The sequence below is a fragment of the Phascolarctos cinereus genome, unplaced genomic scaffold (genome assembly GCF_003287225.1).
Source record: "Phascolarctos cinereus isolate Bilbo 61053 unplaced genomic scaffold, phaCin_HiC Scaffold_4;HRSCAF=312, whole genome shotgun sequence".
NCBI classification, from domain to species: domain Eukaryota; kingdom Metazoa; phylum Chordata; class Mammalia; order Diprotodontia; family Phascolarctidae; genus Phascolarctos; species Phascolarctos cinereus.
The window spans coordinates 21,183,159-21,203,506 of record NW_027555847.1 but is presented as its reverse complement, the minus strand read 5'-3'; the positions used below and the strand labels follow the sequence as shown (position 1 = coordinate 21,203,506).

General features: G+C 46.3%; 1 protein-coding gene across 2 annotated transcripts in view; it reads left to right on the top strand.

Annotated features, from left to right (window-relative positions):
* Positions 1–2,808: 2,808 nt before the first annotated feature.
* Positions 2,809–20,348, top strand: part of DNAH12 (dynein axonemal heavy chain 12) — a 182,171-nt gene continuing 164,631 nt past the window's right edge. For both annotated transcript variants that reach the window (XM_020968975.2, XM_020968988.2), the window contains exons 1-8: positions 2,809–3,202; positions 4,201–4,420; positions 7,401–7,491; positions 7,661–7,687; positions 13,485–13,674; positions 15,833–15,905; positions 18,409–18,567; positions 19,582–19,777. In XM_020968975.2, coding sequence (XP_020824634.1) covers positions 4,239–4,420; positions 7,401–7,491; positions 7,661–7,687; positions 13,485–13,674; positions 15,833–15,905; positions 18,409–18,567; positions 19,582–19,777 — 918 coding nt within the window. In that variant the 5' untranslated portion in view covers positions 2,809–3,202; positions 4,201–4,238. The remainder of the gene's footprint in view (positions 3,203–4,200; positions 4,421–7,400; positions 7,492–7,660; positions 7,688–13,484; positions 13,675–15,832; positions 15,906–18,408; positions 18,568–19,581; positions 19,778–20,348) is intronic.

The following is a 20,348-nucleotide window of genomic DNA, read 5'->3' as shown; positions in this document are numbered from 1 at the left end:
TTCGCATCTCTGAGAATGGAGAACTGATCCGAGGTCTAAGTGCTGCTTCCGGCTGCTTTGGCAGAGGCACTTTGCTTCCTCCCACCTCCTGTACCCATGTAGGTCACAGGTCAGGTAAAAATGCTCCCGGAGGAGGCTGCCTGAGCCCCCTTCAGTGGCTGGAAGAGCTCCCTACCAGGAGTCATCCCCCACGCCCAGTGAAGAACCCTCTCCCTTTCTTAGCTGTCAGTCTTAGGATCTTAGGCACCTATCTACAGTCCCCCAGGTGCTTGGTTGTTTGGGGTCCCGCATGCCCAGGGGGTTAATGTGAAGTTTGCAGCACAAAAGTGTATTGTGGCAGTGGCTAGTTAGCCTGGAATTTTCCCCTTTAGTTAGGTGTTGCTATTCCAAGAGGTGGGATTATTATCCCTATTCTACAGTTGGGGAAACAGGTTCACCCGGAGCCCAGACTTGTCTTGGGAGTTGCTGTTGGGCAGGAGTTTCCTGAAATTCTAGACTCTGGGCGACCACCCCTGCTCAAAAGTGTTTGCACCTGTAGGCAGTGGGCCTTGGCTTCAATGCAATCAAGGTAGGGCCTGAAAGAGCCTTCTGAATTGGAGGAAGGGGTGTGGCTCGGTGGCCCTCCTGATTTTCCTTTGGAAGACCAGAGATAAGGTGTGGCTGCAAAAAGTCTAGAGAACTGGATTCTGGCCACAATTCTGAGGGTGACTGGATGTGTGACCAAGTGCTGCGTCACTACCATATGCCTTCAGTTGTTCATCAGTGAAACGAGTTTTGGACTAGGTCACCTCCAAAGTCACTACCGGTTTTGCAGTTCTATGAGGCTGTAATGAAATCTTACAGAACCCGATTTCTTATGCTCTTGTCTCCGTATTGAAATACTTGTCAATGAAAGCTAAAGTACAATTTGTAATAAAGATTTAATAAACTTGAGGAAAAGAAATGGTGAACTGACCTCCCTCTCCTTTCTCATTTTCTCAGTCTGCCCTCAAGGAGCTTACAGTCTAAAGTGGGAAGGGGTGACGACATGCAAACATACATGCAAAACGAGCCGTGTACATGACAGATAGGAAATAATAGAGGGAAAGCCCTGAAATTAAAGGGAATTGGGGAAGGCTGATTTTAGAAGGTGGGATTAAGTTGGGCCTTAAAGGAAGAGAGAGGTCAGTATTCTGAGCTAAGGAGGGAGAATGTTTCAGGCTCGGGACATGGCCTGGAGCTGAGAGATGGAGCATCTTGTTTGTGGAACAGCCGGGAGGGCAGAGTATGTGTTGGGCAGTAAGGGGTCAGAATACTGAAGGGAGGAGTGGGCTCTTGGAAGCAATAGGGAGCAGCCAGGAGTTCATTGGGCAGCTAGGTGGGGATGTGGATGGAGCTGGACCTGGAGTCAGGAAGACTCATCTTCATGAGTTCAAATCTGGCTTCAGATGCTTGCTAGCTGTGTGACCCTGGCAAGTCACGTCACCATTTGCCTCAGTTTCTTCATCTGTAAAATCAGCTGGAGAAGGAAATGGCAGACCTCTCCATATCTTTGCCAAGAAAACACCAAATAGGGTCATGAAGAGTCTGACGTGACTGAAAAGTTTGTTGAGTGGGGGTTGGGGTGGGATGGTGTTATACATGTAAGTATATGCAAAGTAAATACAAAGTTTTTGTTTTGATTTTGTTAGTGTTTTGTTTTGAAGGGGGGGGTAGGACTAACAATTTTGGGTTTTCTTTCCCAAAAAGTCTGGCCTTGAGGGGAAAAACCCCCAGCCTTTTTTTATTCCCTCTCCATGTGCAAAGCTCTTTAAAACTGTGTGATTCCAATCTGGTCAGTACTTGGAGAGGATTGGGGCTCCAGTTTCCTCCAGGACTCTTTATGGCTAGTCTGTGGCTCTGGTCTGATTCCACATTTACAGCCTGTGCTTCAGAGCTGATTGTGCACTAGTCTTGTTGATGCATTCCGTTTGAAATGTCCAGTGGGTGCAGGCCTGCGGCCCAGGACAATGATAGGTTGGATACGTGGAGATTTTGGACTCGTCTGTGTAGAGATCATTGAACTCCCGGGAGCTGATGACATGACCAGATGAGACAGTTTAGAGCAGAAAGAAGACCCAGGACAGATCCTTGGGGGTCACCTGGAGTTTATGGGTATGACTTAGAGGAAGATTTGGCAAAAGTCATGGAAAGTCAGAGCAGAAAATATCGAGGAGAAGGGATTCAGTGTCAAATACTGTGGTCAAGTCAGAAAGGCTACAGATTGAGAAGAAAAAAACGTAAAATGTGGCGTTAAGTAGTCGGTAACTTTGGAGAATACAATCACAACTGAATGAGGAGGGGTTCGAAATCGGATTGCTGATTACAGGTGGCCTTTTCTGACGATATGAACACATTGGAAGCAGTAGTTTTATTTTTGTGAACCTATCCCACTGACTTGCATATAGTAGGGGCTTAATAAATGCTTCTTGATTAATGGAGTACTCTATACTGCCCAGAGTACTGAGGTCACAGTACTGAAGCTATATTGATACTTTACAAAAGAAAAAAGAAAAGGAACTTCTGATCTCTGAAATGTGAAGTACTTTTGTGTTCTGTAGACTACACGGACTTTAACACGCTTGGTTTGCTCCTAGCAGCAGGAAAACCAAACCTAGAAGAGGCCGGCTGTCATTCCTGCTCAGCTTCCATGTCCCTGAAAGTGGGGTTGAGCGTCCCCAACAGCTGCCCAGAAACACCGAGGCCTAGCCCAGGACCTAGACTGAGCAGGGGCTAGCTGCATAATAGCCTTGTGCCTCAAGCCTGCCGAGCCTGAAAGCCTGAAAACGCGTTCAGAGTTGGGGGAGCCAGACCCCAGCCAAGGGGAGGTTCTGGTCCCACTTGGGGAGCGCTGCCGGCTGAAGACCATTCGTTGCCTAAGCGTTTCCGGGCTGCTAAGCGCCCGCCGCCTCCGCTGCCCAATGCCAGGTCCCCAGTCTCGACTCCCGGAGCCTGAGGCTCCGCCCCCAGCCGTCTCCAAGGTAACCAGTGTGTTGCTCCCCCACCCCCTTCCACCCTTGAGCCCAGGAGCTGGAGCAGGTCGAAGGCCTACGGCCGTCAGTGCATCCCACTTGTTCCGAGTCCTCCAAGCCCCAGAAGATTTCGGCCAGGAGCCAGCGCCCCCGGGTTCTGCAGAGAGAGAGAGAGAGAGAGCGAGAGCGAGAGCGAGCGAGCCAGCACCCAGGTACCTTGCCGTCCTGTCCCCCACCTGCCAAGGCTGCTCTGCCCAGCCCTCCCAGCCCTGCCTGGCTTTCTTCTCCATCCCTCTGGGCGGCAGGGCGCCTGTGTGTTCCGACCTCACCTGGTGCTATTGCTGTCCCAGAGCCCTAGCCATCCCGAACTTTTCATGTCACTCAGAAGGAAGGAGGAGGCAGAGAAACTGCCCCAAGCCTGCAGGGGAACTACTTGCAGGGTCAGCCTTGGAGTCGGGTTGGGGGTGGGAGTGGGCGGGCTCCTGGAGCCTTTTTAGCTCAGACATTTGAGCACATGAACCTTGTAGTACAGAAATAAAACAAAACATCTTATTGTTTTAAAAATGATTTCTTCACAAACAGCCTTCCTTTACTCAGTGAAGCAGTCTTTCTAAGAAAGGAAAGGGGGAAAGCATTGCAGTGCCTCTGTCACTTACAACATCTCTGAGCCTCAGTTTCCTCATCTGTAAATTGAGCAGGTTGAACTAAAGAGTCTCCTAGTATTGATTTCACTGGTATTTTTGGGAAAATGGGTTCTCTTCTTCCTCCCCTCCTCCTCACCCCTCAACTTTTTAAAAGAAAACTGATTCTTAAAGACACTGACTGCCCCTTTTGGAGTTGATACCTGCTGAGAATCCATCATCTCCAGTATTTCTTGGAAGGGGCACATCACAACCCATCTATATTGGTTTGTACAGATTAAGTCTTTGTAATAGATGGTCATCATCCTCCTGATGTCATTGGTCCTCTTTGAGAACAAAGGACAAACACTTGTACCCATTCTAAAGGGTCCACCCAGCAGGCAGGAGGCTTCATCCTCTCCTTACTTCTGAGGGTCCCAGTGGAGCCCTGAATCGAGCCAGCAGTTGGAGTAAACACTGAACCCGAGTAGAATGGTCTTTGTTAGGGTCTCCATGTGGAAACCCTTGTGAGCATTAGGAGGGATTCTCTTCCTAATCCAAGTGAATTGTATGAATTTTTTTCATCACAGAGTAAGAAGCATTGAAATCTGAACTCAGTGGGCCCAAGATGTCGGATGACGAAGATAAAGAAGATAAAGACGTGATTGCTGCCGAGAAGGAAGCCCTGAACTTGAAGCTGCCTCCCATCATGTATCCTCCTGAAGAGATAGGCGCTGATACCCCGCTGCAAAGTAAGCTCTTGAAATTCAGGAGAGTCAAGGAGCAGGGGAAGAGGCTCAATCAGATCATGTGAGTACCACCTTGCGCGTGGAGCTGGCCTTGCGCTCTCCACGGGCCTGTCCATCCTCCTGGCTGAGATCGGAACGAGGCCGGTTGTTTTTGGCAGTTGTGTAGCACAGAGGAAGCACTCCACATGGACCATGAATACAAACGACTTGCTTGGTAACTGCTCACGTTTTAATTAACATCGATGCATAAAATAGAACCATTCATTCTTCGAAATCAAGATTCTGGTGATAACAGCCAACGTTTATGTAGTGCTTACTATGTGCCAGCAATTGTTTTTTTTTTCCATCCAAAGACAAGGTTTATTAGAACATCGGTCATATTGGGCAGACTCTTCAGGAGTCTGAACGTTAGTGAGCTATTGGCTAGATTGTAAGAATCTGAGCAGTGGCTGGATTAGAAGAATCAGAGCATCTTAATGGAGACAAGATTGTGCCAGCAATTGGGAGGGAGGTATTATTATTATCATCCCTACTTAACAGATGGGGAAACCCAGGCAGACATCAGTCAAGGGACTTGCCCAGGGTCACACAGGTAGGGAGTGTTTGATGCCAGATTTGAACTTGGGTCTACCCTGAGTCCAGGCCCAGTGCTCCATCCACTGACCCATCTAGCTGCCCCCTTAAGTGCAGGGAAGGTTTTGTTGTTTCTCTAGCTTTAGCACCTGCCTGGAGTGTAACAGGTATCTAATAAATACCTGTGGAATTGAATCCTTGTTGAAAATGGGGCTGGTTTAAAGAGGGCAGTTTTTATGTGGGAAGAGAACCCAGCAAGGCTTTGCCCCTTTACCCTATGCCCTAGGTAAGTCACTTCCCTTCCCCGACCAGGAGTGAGCTCCTTTCCTCTGCTGTAATAAAAGGATATTCCTATTTGTACGACCTACCATGCCAGGGAGGTGTGAGATCAAGCTTTTGTATACTTCAGTTGGTGATAGTCACATTTTTAAAGTGCTTTAAGCTGTGCGAAGATGCCGTACAGCTATGATCTCCCAAGACAACAACCTTTCGAGGGAGGTACTATTGTTGTCTCCATTTTCACAAATGAGGAAACTGAGGCACCGAGCAGTTAAGCGACTTTCCTAGCTTCACACAACTAGCAAGTCCTTGAGGCCAAATTTGAACTCGGGTCTTCAGGACTTCAGCTTCCGTTGCTTTCTCTCCTACACCTAGCTGCCTCTATTGATAGTGTCAGGCCAACCGAAGACATTCTGCAGATAGTCTTTTCAATCCCATCAGGAAAATAAAATCGAACAGGAAACATTCCCATGGAATAGGAAAAGTGCGATTGACATGCTTTATCTTCACAACTAACATGGCTGACAAATAAGTGAAATAAAAATAATACACAAATAGCTTGAAACTTTATATTACGGAAGTTTTGTTTTTAATGATTTGTTGTAAACTTAGTATTCAACATCAGTACATCCAATTAAATTAGTTTTACAACTACCTAACTTTCAATTAATTTTAATGAGAAATTGAAACAAGTTGTCAGTTCCTGTTAAGTCTCCATTTTTTTGTTCCTTTTTATGTGGTCAGAATTGGTGGGTCCTTTGTTGTTATCCTTCTATTTTTAGGTTTTGCGTGATTTCATAGAAGTCTTTCCATATTTATTTATGTTCCTCTAACTGACTGACTGATCTTAATTGAATTATTATAGTATTCCATCAGTTTAGTGTAGTATATAGTATAGACTACAACAGATCTGTAGGTGACCCAAACCAAGCATGTAGGGAGAGCTAATGCACTGGATGGGAGAATCAGATGTAAAAATATTTTGTCAGAGGCCAGAAAATTGGGCTGAATTGAGTTAGATGAAATTTCACAAGGTTAAATGTTAAATCTTGCTGTTGGATTCAAGAACTTGGAAGTTCGAGGGGCGGGGGGGGGCCTATGGTCAGACAAGCTTGTCTGAAAGACAGGAGATCTGAGGAATTTGGTTTTGCAGGCTCTGTGTGTGTGTGTGTGTGTGTGTGTGTCCGTGGGGCATTGTACAACAGCAGGCAACGATTCTGTTAAGATAGGTAAGAAGGTGTGGCCTTGGGAGGCTGGAGGAGAGAAGAGGTTTGGAACAGTGACTGAGTCGTTGTAGTAAACAGACAAGCAGGGGGGACTGAGGGGATGGTCAGGAAGCAGGCAAAGAACTGGTGAGTCCAGTAACATGCAGGTGGGCCACAGCTTCCAGTACCTTTGGTTTGCAGTGTTCCACAGTACTTGGAGAGGAGCCGGAAAGGCTGATGGCAGAGGTAACTTGGGGATGGCATTTGGCATGGTGTGAGCAGTGATAGGACGAGTGCATTATGGAACTGGCCAACCCTCAGGTCAAGTCTGTGGAGGTAGAAAAGAAGGAGGCATCATGGTATAGCTGGAAAAACTTGGCCCTAGAGTCTCAGGACCTGGATTTGAATCTTGCCTCTAACACTCACTACCTGTGTGTTCTTGGGCAAGTCCCTAAGCCTCAGTTTCTCCAACTGTAAAATGAAGGTTTTGGACTTGATAGATTCTGGATCTGTAATCCCTCTGAGGATCATAGGAGAGACGATGGCCCTAAAGAACAGGAAGGAGTGGATTAAGTAGGTGGAAGAGACATGTGAGGGAGAGGTGGAAGGATAAAATACTGAGTCTGTTGGCTTAAACCCCAAAGGCATGAAAGCATCAGAAGCTGAAGGATGCCGTGGAGCTAATGGCCCAAACCTCTCAATCTGCCAATGAGAGAAATGAGGCCCAGGGAGCTAAGCTGCCTGGTGCCTGTGGTCACACAGCTACCAAGCTGTAGAGGCAGGATCAGAACTCAGGTCTCTGAATTCCCAGGCTGTGGTCCACCAGCCACACAAGGCTGTGCTTCAGTAGCTCTGATTAAACCTTCTTCAAGTGAAATCAAGAGCTAGGTTTCTATATTTAAACATGTGGATGCTTCATGATATCTATTATCTTAAAGTGGATCCTAAGTTAGTCACCCTTCTGTTTCTCACTCTGAATTTCAGAACTGTTGGAGCAATAAAAAAACATATGAGAATATCAGAGGAAAAGAAAAAAAGAAGCCCGATAGCCCCAGAACCCGAGTACCCTTCCACTGTGAGTTCAACATGGTGTCAGGCCCTTTAGGGGTTTTTAATGGAAGGGCTCTGCTCACCTTAAAAGTGAGGAGTGCCAAGTCAAGATTTGGCAACAGTCACTGAGTTATTTCAGTGGATTTGGATGGAGTTTCATTTCTCTAATGTATTTGTCTGGCTTCTTTTTTTAGATGTACAGTGACCTAAGAAGAAGAGGCGTGAGTTTACTATTTAATTACCAATTATTATTGTAATTATTTTAAATTAATATTTATTATCAATTGTTACTGTCTTTTTAAAAATTTATTTTTAAATTTTCAACATTCACTTCCACAAGATTTTGAGTTCCAAATTTTCTCCCCATCTCATCCCTCCCCCCACCCAAAGATGGCATGTATTCTGTATACCCCTTTCCCTAATCTGCCCTCTCTTCTATCTCTCCCCCCCTTCTCTTATCTCCTTCACCTTTTATTTTCCTGTAGGGCAGGATAGATTTCTATACCCCATTTCCTATATTTCTTATTTCCCACTTGCATGTGAAAACAGTTTTTTTAACATGTGTCTTTAAAACTTTGGGTTGCAAATTGTCTCCCTTCCTCCCTTCCTACCCCCCTCATTGAAAAGGCAAGCAACTTGATACAGGTTATACATGTGCAGTTATGCAAAACACTTCCACAGTAGTTATATTGTGAAAAACTAACTGTATTTCCCTTCATCCTATCCGGCCCCCCATTTATTCTATTCTCTCTTTTGACCCTGTCCCTCTTCAGAAGTGTTTGCATCTGATTACCCCCTCCTCCAATCTTCCCTCCCCTCTATCATCCTCCTGCTCTCTTGTCCCCTTCCCCCCATATTTTCCTGTAGGGCAAGATAGATTTTCATACCCAATTAAGTATATATGTTATTCCCTCCTTAAGCCACATCCTATGAGAATAAGATTCACTTATTCCCTCTTACCTTCCCCCGTTTCCTTTCCACTGTAAAAGCCTTTTCTTGTCTGTTTCGTGTGAGATAATTTACCCCATTCTATCTCTCCCTTTCTCCTTCTCCCAGTATAATCCTCTCTCACCCCTTAATTTTATTCTCCAGATGTCACCGATTCATCTTCAACTCACCCTGTGCCCTCTATCTATCTATCTATCTATCTATCTATCTATATCTACCTACCTGTACGTACATATAATTTTTTTCCCTCCAACTACTCTAATACTAACAAAGGACTCATGAGTTACAAATATCATCTTTCCATACAAGAATGTAAACAGTTCAAACTCAATAAGTCTTTTATAATTTCTCTTTCCTGTTTACCTCTTCATGTTTCACTTGAGTCTTGTATTTGAAAGTCACATTTTCTTTTTAGCCCTAGTCTTTTCATCAAGAATGCTTGAAAGTCCCCTATTTCACTGAATGCCCATTTTTTCCCCTGAAGGATCATACTCAGTTTTGCTGGGTAGGTGATTCTTGGTTGTAATCCTATCTTCTTTGCCCTCCAGAATATTATATTCCATGCCCTCTGGTCCTTTAAGGTAGAAGCTGCTAAATCTTGGGTTATCCTGATTGTGTTTCCACAATACTTGAATTGTTTCTCTGGCTGCTTGCAATATTTTCTCCTTGACCTGGGAACTCTGGAATTTGGCTACAATATTCCTAGGAGTTTTCCTTTGGGGATCTCTTTCAGGAGGATTGGTGGATTCTTTCATTTCTATTTTGCCCTCTGGTTCTAAAATATCAGGGCAGTTTTCCTTGATAATTTCTTGAAAGATGATGTCTAGGCTCTTTTTGATCATGGCTTTCAGATAGTCCAATAATTTTAAATTCTCTCTCCTGGATCTATTTTCCAGGTCAGTTGTTTTTCCAATGAGATATTTCACATTGTTTTCTATTTTTTCATTCTTTTGGATTTGTTTTACAGTCTTGATTTCTCATAAAGTCACTAGCTTCCAATTGCTCATTCTAATTTTTAAGGAAGTATTTTCTTCAGTAAGCTTTTGGACTTCCTTTTCCATTTGGCCAATTTGCTTTTTAAGGCATTCTTCTCCTCATTGGCTTTTTGGACCTCTTTTACCATTTGGGTTGGGCTGTTTTTTAAGGTGTTATTTTCTTCAGCATTTTTTTGGGTCTCTTTTAGCAAGCTGTTGACTTGTTTTTCATGATTTTCTTGCATCACTCTCATTTGTCTTCCCAGTTTTTCCTCTACTTCTCTTACTTGCTTCTCAAAATCCTTTTGAGCTCTTCCAGGCCTGGGACCAATTCATATTTTTCTTGGAGGCTTTGGATGTAGGAGCTTTGACTTTGTTGTCTTCTTCTGGTTGTATTTTGATCTTTTTTCACCAAAGTAAGATAATATAGTCTGACTGTTTTTGCGCTGCTTGCTCATGATCCCAGCCAATTACTTGAGTTATAAACTCTTTGTTAAGGTAGGTGTCTGTTTCCAGTGGGAGAATGTAGTGTCCCAAGCTTCGGGGGTTTTGCGCAGCTGTTTTCAGAAATACTTCTAGGGACCTGTAAATTTTCAGTTCTTCCAAGGTGCTATGATCAAGGGCGAGGTGTTTACTCCTTTCCTGGTCTGTGCTCTGGTCTATGAGTGACCACAAGCACTCTTTTCTGTCTTGGAACTGTGAGGATTTTCTCTTCATAGCCACTCCAAGCTCCATGCCAGTGCTCCTTCTTGCCCTAGGACTGCCATCCAGAACTGTGACCTAGATCTAAGCACGGGCAAAGCAAGAGAATCCTGCACCAGCAGGGAGATCCCTGCAATCCCCCTCTGATCAGCCACTCCATTCCCCTTCAGTCTGTGGGCCAGGAGCTCTGGAGGCGCCGCCACCCCAGGGCGGTGCTTGGGGACTGGGGCTAGGACTGTGACCATGCTTCTCTTTCACCACCACAGACCCAGACTTTTCCCACTGACCTTCTAAGTTGTCTTTGGGGTTCGTGGGTTGAGAAATCTGGAAACTGCCACAACTTCCAGTGATTCAGTCCCCTGAGGCCTGCTCCAGGTTTGTTGTGGCCTGCGTGCCCACTGAACTGCACTCCTCTCCCAGCCCGGCATGATACACCTTTCCAATCAATCATCCAGGTTGTCTTGGGCTGGAAATTTGTTTCACTCTGTCTTTTTGTGGGTTCTGCTGCTTTAGAATTTGTTTAGAGCCATTTTTACAGGTATTTGGAGGGGTTCGGGGGAGACCTCAATTAAGTCACTGCTTTCAATCCACCATCTTCAATTGTTACTGTCTTAACATCAGTTTATTGTTGGGGTTTGGCAGGTGTTATGATTGATGAACAGGCCTGTTCGGGAGAGAGGGGAATGTGGAATCATCTGGAATATCTGAAACCAGATTGTAAAGGGCTTTAAGCATCCGTCAGAAGAGTTTGTGGTTTATCAGAGGGGCAAAGGGGAGCCAGTGAAGGTTCTTGAGTAAGGAAATGTCACGGTCAGATGTGAGCCTTAGGAATGTCACTTTCACAGCTCTGCGGACAATGGGTGAGAGGAGAGAAGCATCCTGGATATGGGGAGATCTCCCAGGAGGCCTTGTGTAGTCTAGTAGAGAGAGAGGGAGGAGGCCTGAGCGAGGATGGTGGGGATGCTCAGTGAGGGCAGAAAGGGGGACAGATGGGACAGATGGTGTGAAGGTAGAACAGACAAGACTTGCACCTGCTTGGCTGTGGGGGTGAGAGAGAAAAGAGTGAAGGCAGAGCCCCAGGCTGGGGACCTGGTGATGCCCTCCATAGAAATAGGGAAGTTAGGAAGGATGGGGCTGGGAAGCAAGATACAGAGATCTGCACTTGGCTGGGCCTCCATCAGATCTTGGGTTCTAACAGAGGTTCCAAATCTTGTTTGTGTCACGGTCCCCTCTGGCAGTCAGGGCAGGCCTCTGGCCCCCTTCTCAGAGTACAGTTTAAATGCTCAAAAAAAAAACCCACATGGGATTGCAAAAGAAAATATCATATCGAAATGTAATCAAAACATTAGGGAAAAAAGTTTACAACTTCCTGTGGTAAGAACCTTTGGAATCAGGGAAGATGAGGCACGTTGGGAAGGGGTGACCAGGAAAAGGAGGCTTGTTCTGGCTGGGAGTGATGTGAAGGTGAAGCAGGGCCTTGTGCTCAGGGCCTGCCAGTAGGAACAGTGGGCTAAGAGGCTGAGTGAGTGCCCGTCAGATCCCAGGGACCAGGGATCCAGGAAGATCTGGGTCTGGAAGACTTTGAAGTTCATTGATGTGGGGAATGGTTGGGAGCTGTCAGGAGGTCCCGACAGGAGCGACGTAGCCAAAGGGGGCTCAGGCAGTGATGCCAGCAGTGGAAGTTTGGAGACAGAGTGGGCCCCTGGCTAATGTCTGCTCCAGTGTCTCTGCGTAGGGGCAGCTGGGGGCTTTTGGAACCTGGGTTCTAGGGCAGAGTGGAATGGTGGAGAGAACTGTGAATACGGAGGCAAGAGAGGTGTGGGTTCAAATTCTGTCTCTTGACAGGGGTCGAGAGACTTAGGCAAATCATTCAGGTAGTAAGTGTTTGTGGTGGGATTTGAACCCAGGCCAAAACTTTAAGTTTTCCTGGCATTTGAGAATCCATAAGGAAACAATGGGATGGGGACTTGGTGGGTGACAGTCAATGCCAGTCCATGCACAACCTCACCATTTTTCATATTTACTGGAAGGAAAAGCCCTGTTCTTTGTCCTCCTGGCTAGTAGTCATCCTGCAGAGCTTCCTGGCCTGGGGCTTACGATATTGTTACCATTACCACCCACCACCCCAAGAGCTGCACTCTCCCCCACCCCTCCTTAGCGCCTCAGAACATTTGACCAGCTCTTCATCCTTGACAACAGCACCCAAATTCCCTTCACTTTCCCCACAAATTCTAATATTGTTTTTAACTAGCTTGGTTTATGTAACTCTTCTCACTTCCCCTTTTCTTGCAAACTCCCTTCTTTTCTTGATTTCTTCCTCCTTTGCTTCTCCCATCTCCTCTGACTCCTTCAGCTCCAGGACTTGCCTCTTGTCTCTGTGAAGGCCAGCCTCTTCCTTACTTCATTGTCTGTGTATCTGTCTCTGTGTGTACACACACACACACACACACACACACACGTGCATGTTACACTCATTTATCAAGGACAAATGTAGATCTCATTCTCAGAATGAGTTGACAAAGATGATGAAATGAGCATGAGTCATAGTTATGTGTCTTCCCAATTGCAATTTTTTGGTCAGTCAACAAGCATTTTTTAAGCATTTATTGTATACCAGCTGCTCTATGTGCTAAGAAGACACAACCAAAACGAAACAGCCCCTGCCCTCAAGGAGCTTACAGTCTATCATCATTGACAACAAGCATTAATTAATGCTTGTTTATTAATGCATGCAGCCCCTGTGTGCTAGGCGTTGTGGACCCTGGGGATACAAAAGAAAGGGCAAAAACATGGTCTCTGATTTCAATTCTAATTGAAGAGACAACATGCAAATAATTGTGCATACAACAAGGTCCTAATTAGTGTAATGTGAATGAGCAGGTATTAGGATTCATATTATAATTATATAAATTCATATTATATATATTATATAATTAAATATTATATGTGATATGTATTTATTATGTATATTATATAATTATATAAATTCATATTATAATTCTATAAAATATGCTAACTGTTCCAGCCCAATGGAAATATTCGGTGTAAATTCAAATAATGAGACCACTTCACTGGCTTCATCATTTGCATTGATTGGGACCCGGCTCTATAAGTTATCTACCTGCAGATGGAAGGTCTTGATGCCTGTGTTGGGGGTGTCCTGCCCTTCGTGATTCTGTCCATGGTTTTGGCATTCTGCCTAGAGCACTACAGTAGCCAATATCGTCTCGAGCCTTAGTAGAATTCCTTAGTTGTATCCGATACTTCCATAGTAGTAATGGTTGCATTCATTCATTCGTTCATTCATTTACTCATTCATTTATTCATTCAAGCATCGCTTGAATTGACCTTGCCTTGTGGGTCATTCCATTGTATTCCAATGTTGTCTTTTCAGGAGAACTATATTTTTATGAAAAAACGTGTAGAGAGTCACCCCATCGTCCCCATTCAGAGGGAGTGGCTGGACAACATGTTGAAGCTGGTGCCTCAGTCATTGAAGAATGGCAGAGAGCGAGAGCAACTCGTGGAGAATCTCTTAAATGAGGTCACAACCGAATTTGAAAGGAGTATGAAGAGATACTTGGGTAAGTTGCCTTTGTTTAGAGGTTCTTCATTACTTTTTTCCTCATGTTTCTTGGACCAAGTAAATAATGATAACAATAATAGCTAGCATTTCTAGCATGCCAGGCGCTGTGCCTAAACCCTTTACAAATATCTCATTTTGTCCTCGTCATGACCTTGGGAGGTAGGTAGTATTATTATTGTTCCCATTTTACAGATGAGGAAACTGAGGCAAACAGGGTTAAATTATTTGTCCAGGGTCACACAGCTGGTAAGCTTCTGAGGCAGGATTCACATTCTGGCTTTCCTCCCTCCAGGTCCAGCCTCTTGTCCCTCTATCCTAGGTTAGTAAATCTTGGTAATTTGAGGTGAGATGGGGCAGAAATGGAGAGAAATTTTGTTAAATGCCTGAGCTAATTGTCTGTATTGGGCTCAGTATGGACTAGCAGTGAGTAAGGGCCTTAGCTGGTTCTGGGCACCAAAGAGCAGTGCCTGACCTCCGTGCTGGAGGACCAGAGTGGACGCCCAGGTCAGCAGCAGACCTTCAGGGCAGGTGCACTGTGGGTAGACTGGTCCAGTCGTTGGGTGGGTCATATTGGAATGGGTGAGAAGGCAAGGGAATGGTTCTCCGGGAAGCCTGGTAGTGCCTGTTATAAGCCCAGCTGTGGCAATCTGGGGCTTTCCTTTCTGGCTTCCCTGTGCCTGCTTTCTCTGGTTCTGGGCCCTGTTTCCAGGATGGGCTTGTAGGGCGTGGCACTGTTTCCCAAGGATTCTTGCATTGCCCAGCGTAGGGGCCTACACCATTTGGTAGCAAGAATGTGGTGTCTGCTCAAGAGGGAATCTGAGAAGGGGTCAGATGGCGTGCAGGGCTGCCCTCAGAGCTGGGTGTCTGTTCCTTCTGGCCTGGGCGCAGTCCTCTGTCCTCGGGCAAAGGGGTCAAGAGGCCCTTTGTGACACCTGGGGAAAATACAAAACGGATGAGAACTAATTAGTTCACTACTGCAAACAGACTGATTTTCACCGAAGGAAGATTAGAAAAAACAACCAGCAAGCATTTGCTTCTGTATCAAATAAGGGTTTTGTTGTTTTTTTTTGCTTTTGTTTTTGAGGAGGGGGTTAGGGTGGTGGTAGGAGTTTTGTCTGGATCCATAATTTCATAGTTACACGGAGACCTCTTGGCATGGAAACTCCCTTCACCTGTGCAGATCGGTCACTCTTTTGTAATTTATACTCTTGGAAATGGTATTTTCTCCTTTATGCTCATCAAAAGTATAATAGAGTACTATTACTATTATTATATCATTTTATATTTACTATTATTTATGCTAGTTATATTATAGTATTTAATATTATTGTTATGTATTACTATTATTATAATAGAGCCCTGGTTTCAAATCTCACTCCCCCCCCCCAATCTCACTTCTGACACTTGCTTTCTCACCATTCTTCTGGTCCTTCTAAACGGGCCTTAGGCCATTTTCTGCCACCCTGGCCACTTTCCACCCTGATGCAGTGGACCTATCATTCCATTCTCCTCTGTTTGTGGTCAGGAAGACCTGGGTTCGAATTTCACTTCTGGCTTTTGCTAGCTGTGTGACCTTGGGCAAATCACTTAGCTAGGGATAAGAATAAAATTGGTTTCTTTCATAATTCTCTGTACTTTATTTTATGCATTTATAATGTCATTCAGAGAAGCGGCCCATAGATTTCACCAGACTGACATAAACCATGTTAGGAGACCCTGATTTCATGTGCTCATTCCCTGATGCTGTAAAGGCCTGGGGAAAGAGGCTGTTCCTCCTCTTCAGTGCATCAAAGGAGGGTCCCTCACTCTTGTTCAGATAAGGAGAACGGTTTCTTCGCATGCTTTTGCCCAGGGTAGCAAAAGAAAGTGATTGGGTTTTGGTAGAGGGCTGAGGAGAAAGGAGTGGGAGGAGGGCTTTGTGTCAGAGTTAACAGTTAAAGAAAGACTGACAGATTCTCCATCAGGTGTGACTAAGGGCTTTCACACTAATATTAGTTTATAATGGGGAGGCCAAAGGGAGAACAAAGCTCCCTTCCTGGTCGCAGGGGTGTCCCATCCCCACTCCCTGCAGCATCGTGTGTCCCATAGGGTAAGGGATGCACCGAGGGCTTGCTAGGAATACTAATGCCATCATTAATTGCATGTGTGCATTCTAGTACGAACTGTTCTTGTGAGACCGCCAGTGTCGTGGCTGGAAGATGAGGGAGGACCGTTACCAGAATCGCCTCTGTGAGTAGATGCTGCCAAACACAGTGGTCTGTCAGCGCCTTCAAACCTGGGCCCAAAGATGAGAGGAGCTGCGGCCTTGGGCCTTTTTTTGGCTGCCACCATTCTTTATGCTAATGAGGTCTCAAAATAACTTGGTTAATGAAGTAGTGAGCATCTGTCAGAAAAGGATCTAGGGGCTTTAGTGGCCTCCAAGCTCCATATGAGTCAGCAGGGTGATGTGGCAGCCGCAGAAGCCAATGCAAACTTGGCCTACATTAATAGAGGCTGGGCTTCCAGGAATAAGGGGGTGATGACCAGAACCTTTGCATGCTGCCCTGTTCAGCCCCTGGCTGGAGTTGAAGGCCGTGGAAAAGCTAGGCAGCGCCCAGCAGAGAGGAACCAGGATGCGAAGGGCTGTGAGTTCATCTGTATGAAAATCAGGTGAAAAAAGGAGGGATGTTGGAGAAGGCAGAGGGGAGGGCTTCTGGTTGTCTTCAAGTGCCAGGGGAAGATGGATCTGATTTGTTCCACTGGGTCTCAGGCCTGAGCTGGAGGCAGCTAGAGACTTGATGGAAGCCCAGATTTGTGTCTGTCCTCAGTACTTTGGGTCAGGCTTCAGTGGGGATGCCTCTCACCTGGCTCCCTCTCCCCGTGATGTGCATTGGAATCCCCTCCTCTGGCTGCCCAGAGGCTTCACCTGGAGCCGGAAGTGCCTGAGCCCCACGCTGCCTGCCTTCCAAGCCTCCCCCCTTGCTTCTGAGCCCCTGCCTTCTGGCCTCTGACCTTCCTCTCTCACCACCGCTGATTTATGGCTGAGTCTGATGGCCTTTTCTTAGGCTTCATTCTTCTGCACTCCCTCCTTCCAGAGGCAGTTGGGTGGCTCAGTAGATAGAGCCCTGGACTCAGGAAGACTGGAGTTCGAATTTGACCTCAGACACTTACTGGCTATGTGACCCTGGGCAAGCCACTTAACTTCACTTTCCCCAGCTGTGAAATAGGGATGAAAATAGCACCTGCCTTACAGGGTTGTTATGGGGATCACATGAGCTATTTGTGAAGCGCTTAGCAGAGTGCCTGCCATGTAGTAGGCACTTAATAAACCCTTCCTTCCTTTCCTCCCTCCCTCCCTCTTTTCTTCCTTCCTTCCTTCTTTCTTCCCCTTCCTTTCTTTCTTTCTTCTCTTTCCTTCCTTCCTTCCTTTCTTTCTTTCTTCCTTCCTTCCTTCCTTCCTTCCTTCTTCCTTCCTTCCTTCCTTCCTTCCTTCCTTTCTTCTCTTTAATTCCTTCCTTCCTTCCTTTCTTTCTTCTCTTTCCTTCCTTCTTTCTTCTTCTTTCCTTCCTTCCTTCTCTCCTTCTCCTTCCTTCTCTCCTTCCTGCCTGCCTGCCTGCCTGCCTTCCTGCCTTCGTTCCTTCCTTCCTTCCTTCCTTCCTTCCTTCCTTCCTTCCTTCCTTCCTTCCTTCCTTCCTTCCTTCCTTCCTTCCTTTCTTCCTTCCCCTTCCTTCCTTCCTCCCCCCCCCTTTCCACTTAGGGTTTCAGGACCTTGCTCTGTTGTGGTTCTCTCCTTTCGTCCACCTGATCCTCTTTTGCAGGGTCATCGTCCACATCCTGCCACTCTGTCGGAGCGTCCCATGATGCTGTGCCCTGGGCTCTTTCCTCTTCTCTCTCTGCCCTCAGTGTTCTTTCTCTTTGCAGATGACTCCCAGATCTGCATATCCAGCCCTAATCTCCTGAACTCTGGTCCAGCAACTCCAGTTGCCCAATGCACATTACTCAATCAACAAATATATAAAGGGTCTACTATATGATAGGCATCTATGACCATACCATCCTGAACGGGGCTGACCTCATCTAAGCTAAGCAGGGTCAGACCTGGTTAGTGCTTGAATGGTAGACCACCTGGGAATACCAGGTGCTGCAGGCTTAAAAAAATTTAGAACAGCTAGATCGTGCAGTGGATAGAGCATTGGGCTTGGAGTCAGGAAGGCTTGAGTTCAAATCTGGCCTCAGATACTTACTAGCTGTGGGACCTTGGGCAAGTCACTTAATCCCACTGGTCTTAATCCACTGGAGAAAGAAATGGCAGACCCCAGTGTCTTTGCCAGGAAAACCTCACGGTTAGCATTAGGGTCATGACAAGTCAGACCCTACTGAATGGTAACATGTGTGAGGCTCCGTGTTCGATAACGGGGATACAGACACTATGGTGAGTGCTTGGCTGGGGGAGGTACAGAGAACAGTGAGGTGGGCCCTGCCCTCGGGAGCTTACGTGCTCGTTAGGGGAGACATCACATTTAGCAGTTCACTGGGCAAGGCCCCAGGGGTCCTTAGCGACCATGGTGGTCCCAGTTGGAAACACATTCTCTGTGACCCAGACTTTCATTACTGGGGGCATGGATTTCCTCACTCCTGAGCCCTTTCAAGAGGGTCCCCTCCCCCGTCAGAAGCCCTTCTTCCTTCTGATTCAGGCGTGTGGGCGGCTCTTTCTCTGACCAAGGCCTTGCTTTTTCCTTTCTTTTCCCGTCAGTGGCCTGGATTATTCCAAACCTTGGCACAGCAATTATGTCCAAGCCAGAAGCCAGGTCTCTGAGAATTTGCACGTTCTTCATCCCACCCTGAGGACCCTGCTGGACCTGGGCTACACGACATTTGCCAACAGGCTCCTACTGGACTTGACGGGGTTCAGGTAGAACCTGGTCTTCATAACTATTGACCGGGTGCCTGCTGGGTGCTGAGCAGTCAGCTGAGCCCTGGAGATCCAAGGACAAAATAAGGCAGTCCTTGGCCTCGAGGAATGGATATCCTGCTGGGAGCATCTCAGACAGATGGTGATGCAGGAGGAGGATAAGGAGGAGTGGTCAGGCGGTGGGAGGAGGACCAGGAGGAACATGGGCGGCGGCAGACAGGGGAGGAGAAAACGTCCAGAGAAGAGGGTGCTAGTCGGGAAAGGTGGCGTCTGAGGCCACGTGGTAGTGTCCCTATAGTCCAAGGACCTGAGTTCCAGTTCTACCTTTGATTCTGATTACTTGCTTGGACAGGTCACTTAGCTTCTCTGGACCTCGGTTTCCTTATCTGCAAAATGAAGGGTTGGACTAGTTGACCTTTGAGTTCCCCTGCCTCCCTAGACCGAGGAGCCTGTGGCGAGACCCTTCCAGCGAACGTTGGGAGACGACATCCCCTTCGTCTGTTCCCTTTGCCCACCCCTGGAGAATCAGGGAGCCCAGCATCCCTGCTCCTCACTGACTGCCCTCGTCAGTGTGCTGCCCCCCTCCAGGCTCCCACCCTCCTGCATCCTGAGCTCCTGGCTTTCTGGTCTCTGCCTTCTCTACACCTTCTGGGCCTCACCATTCTCCCTGCAGGTGACCTCCCACTAGTGTTGGGCCCTGCAGCCCAACTCGAGCGTGAACTCCTTGAGAGCAAAAACTCTCTGATTCTTCTCATGATCTCTCGGGTGTCTTGCACCTGAAAAACCCTTAGTAAATGCTTCGTCATTCGCTTGTTGGTTCATTCGTCTTTAGCTTTGTACTTTTGTTGGTGTCATCTTTCACTCATCATTTCTAGTAACTTGAGGATTTTTCTTTTGGTTCGATTTATTTCAGTCGTTGGGGAATTAACGATCTTTTTTCAAAACGATCTTATTGCTTGCTGCTGATCTTAACTTTGCTGTCATGTTTGTTTCCTTCCTTTTCCTTGCAATTAGAGCTAAAGGTCCTATGGACTGTGAAAGTTTGAGAAATGATGTGTCTATCAATGCCAGAAAAACAGAAGAGAAATTAATGAATACCTGGTATCCCAAGGTGATCAATATCTTCACCAAGAAGGAAGCACATGATGACATTAAAGCAGAAAAACTGGATTCTTTCTATAACTGTGTGTCCACCCTGATGTCGAATCAGGTGACTGTCTCTCTTTCTCTGGGGGAGTGAAAATATTACTGAATGTGGGTCTGGAGACCCGAGTCCTTGGATTCCTCAGCTGTGAAATGGAGAATCACAATTTTTGGGCTAACTTATTGGCCTCTTGTGGTGAAAAGTGCTTTGTAAACCTTAGAGCTCCCTAGACACATAATACATTATTACTAGCTTTGGGAGAGGTCCATTCATTTATTTTTTCATTCATTCATTCAGTATATGTCTATTTTGGGGTCTGTCTCATGTAGAAGCCGTGTTCTAGGCATTAGGCTGGGAGGTGCCGTGTTTAGATTACACATATCCTCTGCCTTCATGGGCTTTATAGTCTAGGAGGGCACATGCCAGGATACCCAGTATTATAGACAAGTATATTAGGGAATTGCAAAATTGAGTGTGATGGGAAGAAGGTTGTTACTACTCTGGGAGGAGTCAGTTACCTGGCAGTAGAAATATTTGAGTTGGGCCATAAAGGATGGGTAGGAATTCATTAGGCAGAAAGGTGGGAGTAGGGAAGAGTGGGCACTGAGAAAGGATGGGGCGCCTTGTGAGACAAAGA